At 33.1% G+C, this 20,036-nt stretch overlaps 1 protein-coding gene across 1 annotated transcript in view; it reads right to left on the bottom strand.

The window, feature by feature from the left end:
- Positions 1-821: 821 nt before the first annotated feature.
- EFHC2 (EF-hand domain containing 2) overlaps positions 822-20,036 on the bottom strand; it is a 220,451-nt gene continuing 201,236 nt past the window's right edge. The window contains exons 14-15 of the mRNA XM_051984989.1: positions 17,241-17,343; positions 822-1,147 (exon numbers count right to left, since the gene is read on the bottom strand). Coding sequence (XP_051840949.1) covers positions 1,046-1,147; positions 17,241-17,343 — 205 coding nt within the window. The 3' untranslated portion in view covers positions 822-1,045. The remainder of the gene's footprint in view (positions 1,148-17,240; positions 17,344-20,036) is intronic.

The raw sequence follows: 20,036 nt of genomic DNA, 5'->3' as shown, positions 1-20,036 counted from the left end.
TTTTACCTTGTCTGTTTTTCTAATTTTAAAAGAAATGCTTCATTCACTTAGAAAAATTAGAAAATAGAGGTACCTTTCTTAAACTTCTTTGCCTTCTAGAGAGGCTTAGCTATTCTCAGCTAAGAAAAGATATATTGTGCATACTGCAAAATTCCCTTTGACCCTCAAACCTGCTAGAAGGTACTCAGCCTTTTATTACTGTTGCCTAGTTAGAGACAGGTATGTGATTTAGTGGATAGAGTTCTGGATATGACTCTGGATAAGCCACTTCTATTTGTCTAAGGTTCTTTTACTATAAAATAGAGAAAGTAATAACTACTATGCTCTGGTTGGTGGGGAGGATCAAAGTAAAATATTTATGAAGAATGAGAGAGAAAGAGCCACGCTGGTCTTACAGATCACTTTTAAAGTCCACAGAGTGGGTCATTCATCTGGAGATAGTTTTAGTCTCTGATACTCAATCAATACAACAACGAGTATGCTTGCATGCCATGAAATGGTTCCTTCAGTTTTCTCTAAATAATTGTCCATATTCTATAATAGCAGATTGACTAAAAGCTTTAGATTAATTGGTGACTCCCCTAAGGAGAAGGTTTCCCTCTTTTCTTAATTAACATGTATTTAGCTGGTTCAAATGGCTCTGCTGGCAATCTAGCAATTTCCTATTGAAAGTCAATTTCTCCACAGATCTATAGCCTGTTCCAACTTGGAAGGAGCTACCAGGCCATCCAATTCGCTTGTCTTCAGAAACCCAGTATCCTTTCCATCCCACTTCAAAGATTCAAACTAATGGAATATTAATGTCATACACATAATGAAAATTATTAGGATGTCTTTAAATGATGCTTTTATTAGTTCTAGTTTACAGAAACATAACATCTTAAAGTTCAGAAATGATAAAAATAGATTAACTATACTTTTATAATAGAATTCAGAATTTAAGTTCAAGATAATATGTTTTCTAATTGTAAAGGAAATTGTTACCATCCAGGTAACCCTGATGAAACAAAAACACTAATTTTAAAGCAAGTAATCTATACTGACATCATGATTCATCTTCAAGGCCAAATACATCCTCCAGGAGTGGCAAATATCTGACGGATTTCACTGGAAGAGGAGGAGCAACATAATTCCAGGAATCTTCATTCTGACAAGAAAAACAACAGAACATATTTAAAATTTGCAGCAAAAGTCACTCAAGGTTTACATGAAAGCTATTTAGGAAACAAAAGAAATTTTTTTAAACTGGATCTTGCTACAATCCACTTCATATGACAATTAATATTCTTATGAGTCTAATTTCTTCAATATTAGAAAAGAAAAATCTGAACTGACCATCATAAGAGTGCTATGGTTCGCCATGATGTATATTATAAAAAGGGTTAAAACAAAAAGTAGTCAGGGGATTTGGGTTCTGGTTTATGGCTCTGTCACTCTCTGTTATTCTTATAATCCTGGATAGGATATTTTCTATATGATCAAAAAGATCGAATACTTTTTTTTTGAGAAAATTAAATTATTATAGTTCTCTTGTCAATAGCTAAATAATAATTTGCCCCAGAATATATTGATTAAATGCCTATGAGAAAAGAGAAATGTTTTGGATATCTCTAAGCATTTTGTTTTATCACAAGGTCTGAACACTTTGATCAGGATATTCACGGGCTTGGATCTTTAACCAAGACAAAGCTATACCTTACTTTAACAAATTATTTACTTTAATGATAAAAGTATAAAAAGTATAATAATTCATGAATTGAATTACTCTTTCAATCATGGACACTAAAGAAGCCTATGTGCCATATAGGAACCATGTGAGAAAGATGACAGCTACTCTGCTAACATTTTAACTTTAGGAAAATCACTTTACCTTTTTAAATTCTCAGGGTTTTTGGCTATAAAATTAGGTGGCTATAATAGATGATCTCTGTTCTCTTTTAGTTCTAAATATATGATCTTACATTGACAAATGACAAATTGTCTTTAGGCAAGACAATAAGGCAATTCTAGCAATATTTAAGAGGCTTTTCATTAATGCCATGAGCATGACATTGAAGTCACTAAAAGAATTTTATAAAAAATAATTTTTTCAATTAATAAGCATTTATTATCTATTTCTTTCACATTTCAATTAGGGAAAAATATAAACTTGTAACAACTATTTATAGTCAAAATAACCAAAATTCCATATTAATCATGTCCAAAAATGTACATCTGATTCTGTAGCTTGAGTTTGTCTTAATCTCTCTGCCAGAAGATGAGTAGCATGTTTCATTACACTGATCGTGGTCCTTAACCTTTTCAAAGTTGTCTTTACAGTGTTGTCATTGTATAAATTGTTTTCCTGTTTTGTTCATTTCATTCTGCATCAGTTTATACAAGTCTCTCCAAATTTCTCTGAAACTATCCCCTTCCATAATTTTCCTATAGCACAATAAGTATTCCATTTCATTTATATACTATAACTTTATCATTCCCCAATTGATGTGTACCCTGTGATTTTTGCCATTACAAGAATACTTTTATAAATATTTTTATTCATATGGGAGATTTTTTTTGAGCTCCTTTGAAAACAGACCTATGCTCGTATTAATGGGTCAAAGGTTATTTACAATTAAGTAATATGGAAGGATAACTCCAAATGTTCTAGTCCAGAATGACTAGATCAATTGCCATCTCCAACTCCAAGTATATAAGTGAAACTTGTTTTCCCACAATCCAATCAATAGTCTATTTTAAAATAAAAAAGCTTATGCAGATAAAAGACCCATAAGTTGTCAAACCATGTAATTCTATTTACATAATTGAATGCTATAGAGATGTAGTGGGGGCTAACATTGTCTCTCTAAGGGCTTTAAATCACAAGATTCCCAGGTAGTGTTTCAGCATTCAAACTGGGTGTCTCATAGACATCTCAAACTCATTGTATTTAAAATAAAACATTATTTTTCCCTTTAAAATCAATCTTTTTTCCAACTTCCTTCCTACTCACATGGGTACTATCACCCTCCCAGTCTCCAAGGCTAGAAATAATGGCATTTCCCTTGATTTGTCACTGGCACTCACTACATATATCCAATACTTTGCCAAATCCTGTTGCTTTTACCTTTGGAGCATTTTTCATATATGCCTTTTCTCCATTCAGAGAGTTACCACCATATTTCAGTTTCTCATCATCTTTTGACTATGGAATTTCTAAAACTTTGATATTCCTGCCTTAAGTGTCTTCCCACTCCAATCTATCCCCCATTTAGTTGCCAAGGTGATTTTTTTTCTTTTTTTTAATTATAGCTTTTTATTTACAAGATATATGCATGGGTAATTTTTCAGTATTGATAATTGCAAGACCTTTTGTTCCAACTTTTCCCCTCCTTCTCCCAGATGGCAGGTTGACCAATACATGTTAAATATGTTAAAATATAAGTTAAATACAATATACATATACATGTCCATACAGTTATTTTGCTGTACAAAAAGAATCGGACTTTAAAATAGTGTACAATTAGCCTGTGAAGGAAATCAAACATGCAGGTGGACAAAAATAGAGGGATTGGGAATTCTCTCTCTTAGAGTTCTTTCCCTGGGTATAGCTGGTTCAATTCATTACTGCTCTATTGGAGCTGACTTGGTTCATCTCATTGTTGGAGATGGCCGCGTCCATTAGAATTGATGATCATATAGTATTGTTGTTGAAGTATATAATGATCTCCTGGTCCAAAGTGATTTTCCTAAAGTACAGGGCTAACATGTCATCCTGGCTACCCAAAAAACTCCAATGGCTCTTTATTACCTTCAGAATTAAATGTAAAGTCTTTTATTTGGCATTTAAAGTTCTTCATAATTTGGTTTTTTTCTGCCTTTTCAGTTTTCTTTTATTTGGTCACCTTTCTTTACACCCCACCCAACCATACTTTGCACCTTCACATATTCCATAATTTATCAACACTGGTCAACTTGCTATTCCTCATACAAGATACTCATGACTCCATGCATTTACAACAGCTGTTGTAAGGAGAATGCTCTCCTTCTTCCTTTCTTTGTCCTAACTTATTTTGTTTCCTTCAAGAATCCATCAAATCTTAACTTCTGCAGGAGGTAACTTTCTCTCCCTCCCAAATCTCCTCCCTCTGAGACTGCCTATATATATATGTCTTGAATATAACTGCTAGCATTTTGTTTCGGTCATTAGGACATGAACTCTCCATGATTTTATTTTAGTGTATACCTAGGTATAAATCCTTATTACTCATAGACTAACTGACTGATATTAAATGTCTATTATTTTGGACAGCTACAGGATAAAGGTGCATTTTGATCAATAGGGGTTATGAGCTATTCAACTCTACACTAATGTCTTACAATTATATCTGTTTCCTTATCAATTTTAAAACAGCTATATAATTAAATTACATATTAACCAATTATTTTCTTGATTTAATATTGTGAAATAGTACAAATAAAAATTGTAGCAAGAAAGCTTGATGTTGTGTAAAGAGAATGGAGTCAGAATGAAAAGATCTACCTGTAGACTTTTATGATCATCCATGGAGACAGACCTGATAGGAATCACAGAAGCCATCCAGGCCAATTTCTTTGTCTAACAGGTGAGGAAATCCAAGGAACACAACAGTCCCATAGGTGCCAAGCCCTTACTAGCCATGTGACTTTAGAGAATGTCACAACATCTCAGAGTTGTTTCACTTTTGTTGTTTTTATAAATTAATATTACTTAGAATATCTACTTTATAGAATTTCTATGAACAGTGTTTTATATACAGCAAAATTATAGAGGACATCTCCAAAATCTCAGGGTAGTTTTAACATCTTTAATAAGATACATATATGCATGTGTGTATACATACACATGTGTTGTATATGTATATGTGTGCATTTACATTTATATACACAGCCATTCAATAGACATTTATTAAATGCCATTTTGATGCATATATACAGGTGTGTGAGTATATGTATACATTGGTATATAAGTGTAACTAAATGGGTATTATATATGTGTATGTGCATATATAAAAATATACATGCATGTGTGTATATTCCGTTGTCCTCAGATGGATCCAATTCTTGTGACCCCATTTGGAGTTTTCTTGGCAAAGGTACAAGAGTAGCTTGCTATTTCCTTCTCTAGCTCACTTTAAAGATCAGGAAACTAAAACCCAGGATCACATAGCTAGTAAGTTGCCAGATTTGAACCCAGGAAAAATCCCCAAACTAGGCACTCTATGCATTATGGTATCTATGTGTATGTACACATATACACATGTATTAGAAATGCTGCCTCTTGCATATATGTGCTTGTATATATTTATATATACATATACACCTAGATATGTATCAGATACACACATGCATATCTATATGTGCTTGTAAACAATTTTTCTATCATTTTTCATGCAATATTTTAATACAGAGGAATACAGTAATATTAAAATGTGATTCATTTACTTGACACCAATAATGAAGAAAATCACATTTGGGAAATGTATTTACTAATTCTCTTATGATAATAAAGAATCTTCATGATATACATTGTAGAAATAATGAGGACTCATGAATAAATTCTAACAGTAAAATAAAAATAATATAAATTGTGTTACAGTAATGATAGACTTGAGATTTGCCCTAAGGATGAAAATGAAAGAGATCTGAAATGAATGGCACTTGGCTAAATGGAACTACTTAGTTGTGTATGTAATAATTACTAAAATGAAAAAAGATATTCCATCTATTAAAATTCTGCCCATATTTTGAGATCCAAAATCAAGGTAGATTTCCTACACATAATCTTTTCTACCTACCTCCTCCATTTATTGGTCTTTTAATTATGTTCATAGGCAGTAATTGTACTGCTAATGATTACTTTATTATGCTTTTTATAACTTCTAAATTTTCTCCGGAGTGTTTATCTCTTCAAATAAATACCAGACTCTTTGAGGGCAGGGACCTAAAGGAAATTCTATCTCCTCAGGAACTGGGACGGAGGAAATTCTCCTCCAATGGGAAAGGGAATCTTTTCATAGACACTCCTGATGAGGTCTGAAGACCTCAGACTTGAGAAGCTCCTTTAGGGGCACTGAATTATGTTACTTTTGTGTTTATATTTCATTGCCTGTCAGAGAATAGACACTTAATAGCTATTCACTTGCTTTGTCAGGAAGATTACACTAGCAATATTAAAAAGGCATAGAACCTGACTTCTGGAGGGGAAAAGAGCCAGAAGAGAGGACTACATGGAGTGGCAAAAAGATTCATATTATTTTACAGCTAGCTTTTTACAAGGGAAAATTACAATAAATAAAGTAAAAATGTTCTACCATGAAGTAAATAATCATTCTCCAATTTATCTTTTTGGTGGATCCAAATTTTACCTACACTGCACTGGATGTCTCTTAAGGTAGAGTATCTCTAAGGCAGTGTACAGTCAAAAACATTTTCTGCATTTACTAGTGTCTGGACTTTACTCCTTTGAAAGCAAAAAAATAAATCACATGATATGTTAAAGTATGTACATTCATACAAGTAGAAAATGCATACTAGCAAACACACAGTAAGGATTTATGAAGATAAAACTTGTCAACTTCTATTACAAGTAAGGCAGAATTTTGCTTGTAGTTTAGGAAAAACCACATCTCATTCTGACAAGCAACATGCTTCATTAAAATCTAAGTCTATGTGATTTTGTTTTTACAGGTTAATAAACTCCCCCCCCCAAAAAAAAGGGAATTCTTCATAATCATCTTTGAATTTAGAAAATATAATCCTGAATATAGCACTAGAGGAGGAAAAAAAAAAAACCACTCCCCAGTACATCACACAAGATTAAAAAGATTATAGTCTTAAAATTGGAAGAGACTAAAAAAGTCACTTATGCCAGTCCCCTCATTTTACAAACAAGGACCAGCAACCTTTTTATAAGGTCACACAAGCAGCAAATGGTCAAGCAAGGATTTGGACATCAGTTTTCTAACTTCAAATTCCATGTTCACTATTTTCTGTAAAGCCTCTGAGGGTTTCCCAGTCTTGGTTTTGTGATACCACCAAAAGGTTTCCATCTTATCAAAACAAAATTAAATTTTCTTTGTTTTAATTGAGTAAGTATTATATGGCACAAAACACTTTTTGGAGGGAGGAGAAACTAAGAGATGTATGATAAAATCACAACGGAATAATTAGTGTCACCTACATAAAAAAGGAAAATGAATGTCAGAAAGACCAACCAACAAACTGCTCAAATGAGTTAAGAGGGAAGTCCCTCAAAAAGTCAAGTAAATAGATAAGTGGTGAAAAAAAGCAGATCTGAAGAATAATGGACCCATAACTTTTGAAACAGGAAGCAGACAATGAGGCTGCATGGAAACACATTCAATATCAGTAGCTGAGAACGACTAGCAAAGCTATGTGTGAGTTAAGAGGCTTTGGATTTATCTGCTCTGACATTTTTAAAAGACAGCTTAATTGGATTATATCTAATTCTATTTTAAAATTTTTCCACTGTAGTGCAGCAGCCAGATGCGAGAGGAAAACAACAAAATAACAGAGGCCAATTAAATGACTAATTAAAAAAAGAGTTGATCGTTATCTCCAAGGGCAATAGACATGTTACTTGATTCCTCCCTATTAGTACCCACAAAACAATTCAATTAAACAAGCATTTTTTCCAACATGTGAGGCACTGTGCTAGGCACTGGGGGTGCCAAGATACCTAGCTGTCTGTAACAATTCAACGGAATTAAAGATAAGAAACAATGACAAATGGCTTGGACAGAGAGAATGTGATGAATGTAAAGAAGTTCAAAAGGGAAAAAAGAGATAGGAGACATCTGAAGAGAGAGAAAGCAAATTTAGCTGGAGGAATTTAAAGAGAGCTTCAAGAAAAGGACGGTCTAAGGGCCATTTTAAGGCACAGTTACCAAGTGATAGGAAACATGATGACTATGGTTTTGCTTTCATGACAAATATGACAATTCAATTCACTTCAGTTGAGTAGATATTATGGAGATTCTAATATTACCTATAAGACAAGAAACAAAGGGCAAATGAAACACACCATTTGATCTAGGGAAACCTCACAATTTAATGGAAGGTTAGCTTCTTAAAAGGAGGATAGCAAACTGAGGAAATGACAAATAGGTTAAATTTAAAGAAAATTAGTTTTGCTTTGAAAATATTAGCTTGTGCACACTTTAACTGCTAGGCAAAGTGAGCTACAATCCATTTCCCCATTTCTCTTTTGCTCTGTTATTTCTGTGCCTTTGTTCATATGGTCACCTTCTTTGAATGGTTTTATCTCTCTATTAAAGGCACTCCTTTTTTCAAGGCTGGGCTTTCTTCCATTTAGGTTCCACTTCCTTTATGAAGGTTTTTCTAACTCTTTCTATGGAAAAGTGAATTAATATTTCTGAGTCATAAGTTAATTGAGGTCAGAATCTACATTGAATCTGCCTGTATACACAGAGTGCCTGGCATTGTATGTGCTTTATAATAATAATCACTGACTTTAAATAGGTTATATGATTTTCCAAAGGTAAATGGAAGAGTTAAGATCTAAACTCAGATTTCAAACATGGTACTTTCCACAAAATAAATCACTTCTTCATCCTTCAGTGGAAGTCTCTAAAAAGAGAAAATAATTGCTATGTCCACTCTAAGCTTAAGAATTCCAGGGCTAGGAAACTTCTGGCGGATACATCAGGCAACTGAATAAATGGTAATACAAAAAGCATCTCAGTATCAACCTCAGTTTAGGTTGTATTCAAAAAGAATAATAACTTCTTAATTACTTTACTGCAGATAAATTTGAGCCATGATGGAAAGGAAGCTACAACTATGGTAAAAGTCTATATTTGCTGGAGTTTTTGTTTCTTTATTTTTTAACCTGCCATAAAGTCCTCCTCCAAAGTTGCCAACACAAATCTGTTAGATGCTAAGAGACTCAAAGACAAAAACTAAATAGTAGCTGCCTTCAAGGAATATACAAGGAGTTAGCTGATGAATACAATATCTCTATAAATAAACATAATGCAATTCAATTGAACAGCTATTTAAAGTGCCTACTATGTGCTAGGTACCAGAAATACAAGGAAAAAACTTACATAGCCTCTATCCTAATGAAACTTATGTTCTTCTGGAAGAATGCAACACATAACCAAGTGGCAAACATAAAATTATTTTTTAAAAGGATTTTCAAGAGACAAATAAGTTATCACTTAGAAGCATTGGATTAGCAGAACAGACACCAGAGAAGGTCTTGTACAGAAGGTGGCACCTGAGTTGAGATTTCATAGAAACTGGAGATTATCTGAGGAAGAAGCAAAATACTTTTTCTATATATGGGAGCACCAAACTGACTGGACTAAAGAACAAGCAAAGGAGAATCATTTGAAACAAGATTGCAAATGCAAGAAGCTGGACTGTGGAGAGCTTTAAATTCTTTTTTTTTTTAATGAGTTTATTTTTAATTCTAGAGGCAATAGGAAGCCATAGAAGATTTATGAGATAATGACAGGTCATATCTTTATTTTAGAAACATTGACTTAGCAGATATGTGGAGGATAATGAAGGGAAAAACTGGAGACAGAGAGATCAATTAATAGTCTATTTTGATAGTCTAAGCAAGATGTGATGGACACTAAACTACTCTATAGATTATATGAGTGAAATTAGAATGGCACAGATTTAAAAAAGGTAGGATGGGCAAGATGTAATGATTGATTATATTGAATGGAGGTGGGGAAAGATGAGGTAGAAGGAAGATCAAGAATAAGTCCCAGGTTGTGAATCTAGGTGACAAAGTATGATGGTGCTATCAATAGAAATCAAGAAGCCATTCTGGGAGAGACATATGTTTGCGAAGGTGGGAAGTAGAAGCCTGTTTTGGAAATGTCAAGCTTGAAATATACAAATTTGATACATACAAATAGAGATGTGCAGCAAGCACTTAGAAATACAGGAGAGCTAGGATGCATGGGCTAGGAAAGGTTTGGTTGCATGGATTTTATAGTCCTCTGAAAAATGATATTAAATGAGCCATGGGAACTGACGATATTATCAAGGAAGAGAATGAAATAAAAATAAAGAAAAGAGCCTATGACAAAAGATTGAGGGATGTCTACATTTACTGGGTGGAAAAAGAATGATAATCCAGTTGAACTGCTAATTAGTTTATGGAATTTTGAAATGTAGTAGTATGCTCATTTCTTTGGGTACTCACTAGGAAAGACCATGATGGTAGCAAGAAGTGAAGTCACTATCACATTTTAATAAGAGGTTATAGGAATAAATGGCACAAAAATTACAGAGGAGGGATATACAAGCAGATGGCATGGAGACAGGGAGAAGGTGGAGAAAGAAGGCAGACAGAAGTGAAGAGAATGAGAATGAGGAGAAACATGGAGAAAAAGCCACAAATATAGATTACAGTTGGGAGCACTAAACATCATAGAAACAGATGAAGATGTAAGAGTACTTGGAGTAGGAGTTTAAGATCTCATTTTTATAGTTTTCAGATGGGACAGACTAACCTAGGGGCTAGTTCATTAACACATGCAAATAATGTCAAAGTTGTCAGTAAAAGTTTAACATATTCACATCATCTCAGAGGTTCTGCTGGCCTTACTGTGGCTGTCTGGAAATATCTGAGATTTATATACATATCATAGGACCAAAAGGCTATGACAGCAAAACCCAGATGGCTTCTTCCGATTTAAGCATATAACCAGGATATGACTTTTGGTTAATATGTGATATTACAAATTATGCTTTTTTGATCTTTGGGACTGTCTTCTTCTACCTGACTTCTTTACAATCTTATTCCCTGCTATTATTCTTTTATAGTGGCTATTTAAAAAGTACTATACAGGCAAGAAAGGGGGTAGTGGTCAAGGGCAACAGAACAAAATACAATTTGAATACACCAGCAATGGAAATTGAGAAACATCAAACACGGGAGGAGAAGTAGAGGGATGGGCTGATTAATATGAGGGTGGTAAATCGATTTGAAAGCTATAGGTCAAGTAGAATGGGATCTGATAATAAGTATGGGGAGTGATCAGTTAAGGGACTGCTGGTAATCTTAAAAAGAACAGTCTCAACTGAGTGGTGAGGTCAAAAGCAAGTTGATAAAAGATTGACCTGCAAGTAAGGAAATAGAAGCAATTAATATAAACAATCCCTTCTAAGAATTTAAATGTGACATAGAGAAGAGGTATAGGACTATAGTTTGAAGAGACAGAAAGGGTAAAGTGAAAATTTTTTTTTAAGAACTGAGAAGACCTGGACATATTTATAGGCCAACAAGGAAAGGAGGTAGTGGATAAAGAGACTGAAGATGGAGGACATGGGAGAATGACAAGTGAAAGACTCAAACTATGTGAGATATTGAAGAGTGAAAAAAAAAATCTTAGAAATCTGTGAGAATAAAACTTTTGGTCCCTTAATACCACTCTACCAAATCTATCTACCCTTTTCCAAAATGTAAAGACTATGGTTTGAAAGAATTGTATTATTATCTAAAAGCAACATTAATTCATCATATGTGTCTGCTGTATGCAGAAACAACTTGCTAGAATTCTAAGCTAGAATGAAATTATTCTCTTTTTCTGATATTCCAAGAGGCAATTAATTAATTTTTTTACATACAGTCTCTAAAATCAGGAATATACAAGCAGAAAAGAAGCAAATGATAAGACATATTCCTGAAAGGCATGCCCCAAGACATCACAAATATCTTTCTGTAAGACCCACATGTCAGAGAACAATGACAGGAATGAGATCACACATTAATATAGGCTATTTTATGTTGCAGCAATTAAAAGACCACTTCTTCCAGTTGTGTTTGGAACTGGCCTCTGAAATGTCAAAAGATAAGATGCCAGTCTTGGAAAAATTGAAAACTTTCCATGAGTACCTGTTTGGGAGAGGAGGGGTGTTTGTGTGTGTGTTTAATTTTAATTTGGAGATTAATCAGTCAGGCTTATTACCAAAGGTACCTATTTTTATCAGTTTTATAGCTACCATCTGTGAATAATCACTACAAAATGGAAGTGACATCTCCAAAACATAAGACAGTAAGTTTGCAATATATTTGGAATCAGAGATATTCACACAAAGCAGGGAAATATAATTCACATCTGTAATTATTAACTAAGCTACTATTGGGCTATGCTATGATAGATAAGAAATCAGTAACTGATTAAGCATCAACTATATATCAGATGATAGAAATACAAAGATGACCGCTACAGAGAAATAGATAGATAGATAGGTAGATAAATAAAAGTTTCTGCCCTTAAGAAGCCAAAGCATAATATAAAATAAAGCCAAAGATGATCTACAGTATTAAAAATTTAACTAGAGACAAGGCTGAGGAAAGTAGGAGAAACTTTGTTGTTCAGTCATTTTTCAGTCATGTATGACTTCATGACCCCATTTTTTTTAGCATAAGATACTGGAGTAGTTTGCCATTCCTTCTCTGGATTATTTTACAGATAAAGAAACTGAGGCAGAAGAGAGTGGGGCCAGATTTGAACTCAGGAAGAGGAATCTTTCTATTTCATGACACCTGGATGCCTCAAGGGGAAATTAGTCTCTTAGTTATATAATCTAAGTATGTCATGTAAAAGCTAAAGAACATATGTCATCAAGTATGTGGAGAGATTCATGCATGGGCCATTTCATGAGTTTCAACTTTAAATTTCTAATACTCCATGTGAACAAGAATTCCCAGCATTTCCTCAGGAAAGCTTTATTTGTTTCACTTTCCAGTTTTCAAGTAACTATAGAAAAGAACAATTCATGTCATCTGGAAAAGAGGGGTGAATCAGAGGCTATCCTCCCAGACAAGGGAGACCTGCTGGTAGAGGTCCAGCTATGGTAAACCAGGTGAAATTCTGAGATCAAATGATCAAAATCAAAATAGTTAGTTAGGAAAGTTCTGAGCAGAAGCATCTTTGGATCCATATTTATAAAAGTTGAACTACTTATTACCCAGCCTCTGTAATTTTACTGCCTCATCGATATGAGCACTAGATAATTATGCTCATATTCAGTAAATATACTTACTATTCCATAAAAAATCATTTTTTCTTCTGAGAATTATTTTTCTAACCCCAAACTGAAAGTATTTTTTTTCTTTCCAGGACTTCTTATAAGTCTTATAAGTCTTTTTGTTTTTGTTTGTTTTAAATTCTCATCATTTAATTCAGTCCTTTCATTTCACATTTGACTTCCTTTTATAAGTAGCTTAAAAATGAATTCATCACAATAGGCATCTTCACTAGAAGTGATCATCTCAAAATTACGTTTGTTGGAACACTCTTTGGACAAAGCTCTACTATTCCTAATGAATAACAGTCTAATATCACTTTCTGAGAAAATATTTCATTCATATCTTGAACATAGCCACTCCATGATATTCTATTCCTATTAGTTATTTCATCTCAAATATAATCCATTGCACATAGTTGTTGGTCTGCTAAGACTCACTTTTCAGAAATAAAATTTTAAAAAATCTTAGAACTGAAAAGGAAGTTTCAAAAAGCAGCATTATTAGATGTACTTAATTCCCCTGATTTAAGACCACTAATATCTTATTACTATTTAGTATATGTAATATATTCCTTATATGCAACTAGAGGTCAGCTAAGTTATATGACTTGCATGAGGCCATGCAGCTAATAAGTGTGGAGGGAAGACTAGAATTCAGAATGATATATCACTGTGCCAGTACAATGCCCTTCCTCTTTACCATGCTGAAACAACAAATGAATTAAACATAATGAAACATAAGGATGATTGACTTGTTAAGAAATAGTATTGCTGTTCTTGATGTTTTTAGTACAGCAAGATGCTTTTAATATTCCTAATAAAACAAAATGAATTATTTCGTGAGTATGGAATTCTGGGTTTGGAAGAGACTGCTACTGGTCAAATAAATCCCACCAGCATTCAAAATAAAGCCTCCCTGACCCCATCCTAAATGAATTATTTTTTAAGTAGATGAACAATTGGCTAATACCAAGAAAGATTTTAGGCCTTAACACCTCCAGGGAACAGCCAACTGGCCTAGAACAAAGTTTCAGCCCATTCAGGCAGTTGTTTATTCTTAAAGCAAGAGGATTCAATTATATGGTATTATGGTCTAACAAGAAGGGTAGATTTGTCTGAAGGATTAACTGTGTTTCTTTTTTATAGAGTACAAAAATAAACAGTAATAGTTGACTGCCACTGGAAACTCTGTCTAGTAGCCTATAGCTGGATGAATTTACTTAATCTTCTTCCTTCTCAAAAATAGTTATATTCAATGCCTATAGCTGCTAATCATGTAAGATCTAACCTACTTATTTATGTACTACACAGCTTGTGTCATGATGCCAAAACATTTGAATGAAAAGTAAAATATTTAATCATCTAGATACCTATAAAATTACAGATAATAACTAAAACATATAATAATAATAATAATTAACAATTAGCATATATACTGCATTAAGTTTTACAAAGTTCTTTACCTATGGTATCTAAGTGATTCTCTGGTATTGTTTTAAAAATATCAGGATAACTTTTTAAACCTTTTCTGTGAATATTTCAGAGTTATGGATAAATAATTTAGTGGAGATATCAATGCAATAAAAAGCAATCATAATCCTTGATATCATCTCAAATACTTGGTATTCATTAATTTTAGTTCCCTACAATAAAGCAGATCGTAATTACATTAGGTATATTATCCTCATCTATTCTACTGTGCATATTTAGTCTAATTTTTCCTTAAGAGATGTTAAAATCATTCATTATTGTATACTATAAGTAGACTGCCTGAGGGGACAAATAGGCTTAACTATTGACATCATTTCCTAGTCACCCATATACAAAGCAACTACCCAAAACTCAGAAAACTTTCTGAATCTTGACTGGTGAAGAAAGATGCACAACTTTGAATAACTAAATAACACAACTGAATAAATGTCTAACTTCACTGAATATCCTTCTCCTAGTATGACCTCCTTCATTATCTATTGAATAATCTACAAGTCTATCAGATAATTTAAGGGAAATGGATATTTAATGAAATAAAATATTTTCAAGTATTCCTGATGAAAAGATCAGAAATAAATAGAAAATTATGATATTTAAACATAAGACTCAAGTATAAATACGTAAATAGAAAAAGGAAATAACAGGCTATTCAATAAGGTTAAACAATTTTATATGAATCAGGGCAGTTAGGAATATACATTGATAAAGGGCAAAGCACAGGTATGAGTTGACTATGATGAGATGATATCCAAAAAAATAAAATTAAGGAGTGAGAAAAAGGGATGCACTGGGGAAAGGAAATATTTTAAATTGTTTTTACATATGATTGGGAAAAAATAATATATTCAAAAAAAAACTAAAAGAAGAGGAGAAAGAAAATTCATGGAGTTAGAAGGGCATCCTTGTGAGGCCAGTGAAATTGGATCACAAAGTGGAAGAATGGGGATGTTATAAAGTGTAAGAAGGCAGGAAAATGCCAGGTAATGAAGGGCTTTGGACACTAAAGTGAGGAATTTAAATTTGATGCTGGAGATAAATAGAAGCCAATGGAGTTTACTGAAAACAAGGCAGAAGAGTGTGTGTGACATAACAAACCTGCACTTTAGGGAGACAGCTGAAGGTGGACTGAAAAGGGGAGAGGCTTGAGGTAGAAGCCACATAGCTATTGCAATAGTTCAGGTGTGGGATGAAACGTGCCTGCTGAGTAAGAGAAGAGAAGGGGATGTACAGAAGAGATATTCTAAAGGTAAAATTGACAAGCCTGACAACACATTGGTTATGTGGTAGGGGAAGAGTGAAAAATTAAATATGACAGTTAGGGTGTAAACCTGAGTGACTGGAGGGACAATTTTTATACTTTATAAAACTTTATAGTAATAGTAAAAATTCAGAAGGAATGAGGGTTTGGGGACAAAGAAGATTAGTTCCATTTTGGACATGCTGAGTTTAAGATATACATAGGATGCCCAGTATGGAATATCTTGGGAGCTGATGAGATCACAAAGTAAAATAGTATATAGAAAGGGAAGAGAAGAAAGCCCAGGAGAAAACTCTGTCAACAGAGTGCCATGAATAGCATGTATGACCTGGATAAAGATGAAGCAAAGGATAGTGAGAAAGATCAGATAAGTTGGAGGAGAAATAAGAGAAAGTAGTATTTCTTTTTTTTTTCCTTTTTAGGGGACTCTCTCTCTCTCTCTCTCTCTCTCTCTCTCTCTCTCTCTCTTTCTCTCTGTCTGTCTCTGTCTGTCTCTCTCTCTCTCTCTCTCTCTCTCTCTCTCCTCTAAAAGAATCTCAAAATTACAATCCATATGTGATGGTTCCTTTATCAAAGATGAAGAAAATAATTTGCTCAAATGTTTTTTGCAAATGTCTTTTATTTTTCTTCTGTTACTGTCTATTTTTCATTTTCATCCTTGAATGCTCTCAGTATGGATTTTATTAGTTGAACTTTACCAAACTTTCTTTTTTAAACAGTTATATGCCCTTTTTTCTTTCTGCTTCATAAGATGGCATTGCTCATAAATGTCCATCATCATTTTTATGCAAAGTTTCAAATATTTATATTCTGAACTTGTATTCTTTTCAATTATAATATTTTGTGCATGTATGTAAAAATAGAATAAAATTCTATTTTCTAGAGTTTTATATATGTTTCTTCTACTTTAGTACTATTATACAGAAATTCTGATTTTTAGAAAATTAAAAATTATTTAAATGCAATAGTCTAAAAATACATAGTACATTGAAATCTTAATGGTTCATTGAAATTCTCAGATGAGAATTCAGACAAACCTGCAAATTTCCAAAGAATTGTCTAGTTCCACATCCTTTGTTTTCTCTAAACAATTCTCTAACAATTCTAAAAAAATTCTCTAAACAATTTTCTATTATATATTTTTTAAAAATCATATGTCTCAGGCTTGAAATATGTATCCATGCACTGTAGTACATGAAACTATGAACATAGTGTCATATGTGCTTGGGGATAAAGCCAATATAATATTATCATTTGAACTTTGATCTTGCAGTTTTTTATGTTACCAGAATCCTTCAGAAGGAATGCTTACAGCTGTCTGTTTTATGACAACATTTCTAAGATTAAGGCTACCAAAGACAATTTTTTTAAAACGCCTAGAAGATTAGAGATATTAAAGATAACTTTAGAAATAGGAATTAATTTTTACTTTTGAATAGGGTATATCCTGGAAAGGAGGAACCATGTTGACTCTCCAGTTTATGGCACTGAAAAATCGCTGATAGTTGATTTGTTCCTGGCTGTTTTCAAACCTAAAAACACAAATTTGATACACAAATTAATTCCATAGTCAGAACTGAATTAAATGTCATTGTTAATTTTATTTTTAAAATATATTGCTTAAAGATATAAATATATTCATATATTTGTTTAAATGTATAAAATATATAAATATATTTATGTAAATAGAATATATTTGCTTAAATGTAGAAAATACATAAATATAAATATATTTGCTAAACTATAAAATATTTATTATAAATAAAAATATATTGTTTAAGTAAAGTTATATACTAGCCAAAGAAATCTAATCTTATCTAAAAGTATTTCATTTTATGGATACATGTATGTGTATATATATACATATATATGTATGTGTGTATACATATATATATAACAGACATTCTTCAACACCTACAAAACTTTTAATTCAATGCTTTCCTCTAAATAATTCTTCAAAGCATTTCCAATTTCATGTTTAAAAAACAACAAATGAAAGACTACTTTTTTAACCTCATTTTTCCACAGTTTAAGAAACAAATTAAAGAAGTCTAGAGATGACAACACTAATATTTTCACAAACTTATTGAGGGTGATCAAATGGAATCCACTATGCATACAAATACAACATAAATAATTCTACTTGATTTTCCATTTATTCTTATAGGTCTTGTCTGGATATGGTTATTTGCAAGCTGTTTCCTCCATTAGACTATGAATCCCTTGAAAGCAGGTGCTGTAAGTCTTTCTTTGTATCCCCAGCACAAACGAAGGCCCTTAATAAATATTTGTGAACTGAATGATTTTCAATTTTTTGCATTCAGCCTCTATATCACTGTTATATTTTATCTAAAGGATGGTAATTTATGGCTTAATTCAATTCACCAGAAATTTATCAAAGGCCTACTAAGTGCTAAGAACTGTTTTAGGAGTTGAAAATTATAAGAATAAAATAAAACTGAGCCATGAAAGACCCTATGGGTTATACCCATAGGAAAAGAGATAGGAAAGAGAAGAGAGAATGTATTCCAGGGATTGGGGATGGCCAATGCAAAAAGGAAAGATCAAATAGACTAATTCAGTTGAAATACAGAGTGTACATAATGAACCCAGAAATATAATAGTAGTTCACTTGTTTCAATTATATTTGATTCTTTGCAATTCCATTTGGAAGTTGGAGCTATGTTGTCATTTCTTTCTCCAGATCTCCAGGTAATTTTATAAACGCTGAGACAAACAGGGTTAAGTGACTTGCCCAGTGTCACACAGCTAGCAAATGTCTGAAAAAAATTGAACTCAGGAAGATGAGCCTTCCTAACTCTAGGCCCTGCATTCTATTCATTGTGCCATCTAGCTGCCCTGGATATATTGGCTAGAGCTCACTTGTGAGAGGCTTTAAATATTAAACAGAGGAGTTTGTGTGGAGTTACATGAAATACCATATTCTTGAGCCAGGGATGTAGGTTCACATCTTGCCTTTTTTTGATAATTGATGTGGGACTTCAAACTTTTCACTTTGTCTTCCTGGGCATTATGCTCTAAAAAAAAACAGGTTATCAGTTTAAATGGCCTCTGATAATTATGTGGATTGCATGGAGGAAGACTCTAGGAGTTAGGGAGGATGTATAGGAGGCTATTGTAATATTCCAGGTGAGTGTAGATGAAGTTCTGAACCAGGTTGGCATTCATTCAAGTAGCAAGATGGGGATGAGTGAAGGAAATGCTATGCTAGTATAACCAATAAAGCTGGACATCTATTTGGGTATGGGGACTGGGTAAAAATGAAGAATAGAGAATGTGTCTAAGGTTGGAAAACTTGAGCAACTAGAAGAATTATGGTAGGACCTAGAAAGTGGGAAGAAGGAGTGGGATTTAAGGAACAGATAAGTTATGTTTTATGATGAGTTTGAGATTGCTAAGGGACAATGGCATGGGAATGACCATCAAGCAATGAAGAAATGGAGCTGGCACTCAGGAAAGAGAGTAGAGTTGCATTCCTATATTTGGAAGTCATCTTCTTAGAAATTATAATTGAAACCATATAAAATGATGAAAATGACAAGAGAATGATTGCAAAAAGGGAAGAAAACAGGAGATTGCTCACATATGGGGCCATAACATAGATAATAATCGTGCAAAGAAAACTGGGAAGGATTATTCAGGTAAATAGGAGAGGAAATAGGGGAACGCTCTTTCAAAGAAAAAAAAACCAACTATGTTGTAGCATGTAACCAAGAGAAGGATATTATCCACCTGTGGATGCATGCTAGACTTCTATTGCCATACCCTGGCTCTTTATCTTAAATACTTACTCCAGCCCTGAAATTCACACATTGGAAATACGAGCAACAGAATTAGAGAAAAGAAAATTATTTAATCAAACAAACAAAAAAGATTTGACTTCTAGACTAAGACACTAAAGGACACTAGTTTATTCTTTCATTAAACTATTTGTTTGGTATACTAGATATCATGGGGATAAGGAAATGTCATTTCCCAATTAGGAAATTCCCAATTAGCTATCAAAGAAAATGGATAGCCTGTTTTCAGATGAAATCAAATTTCTCTGTAATCATGAGAAAAAAACCTCTAAGTCACTATTGATTAGAGAAATGAAAATTATTTTAAAAAAAACTCTTAAGTACCACTTTGTTTCTGTCAGATTGATTAATATGCCAAAAAAATGAACAAATATTAGAGAAAATGGGAGAAAGTTGGATTATTA

The sequence above is a fragment of the Antechinus flavipes genome, chromosome 3, assembly GCF_016432865.1.
Source record: "Antechinus flavipes isolate AdamAnt ecotype Samford, QLD, Australia chromosome 3, AdamAnt_v2, whole genome shotgun sequence".
Classification (NCBI taxonomy): domain Eukaryota; kingdom Metazoa; phylum Chordata; class Mammalia; order Dasyuromorphia; family Dasyuridae; genus Antechinus; species Antechinus flavipes.
The sequence above is the reverse complement of the archived record's forward strand: the minus strand, read 5'-3'. Positions and strand labels throughout refer to the sequence as shown.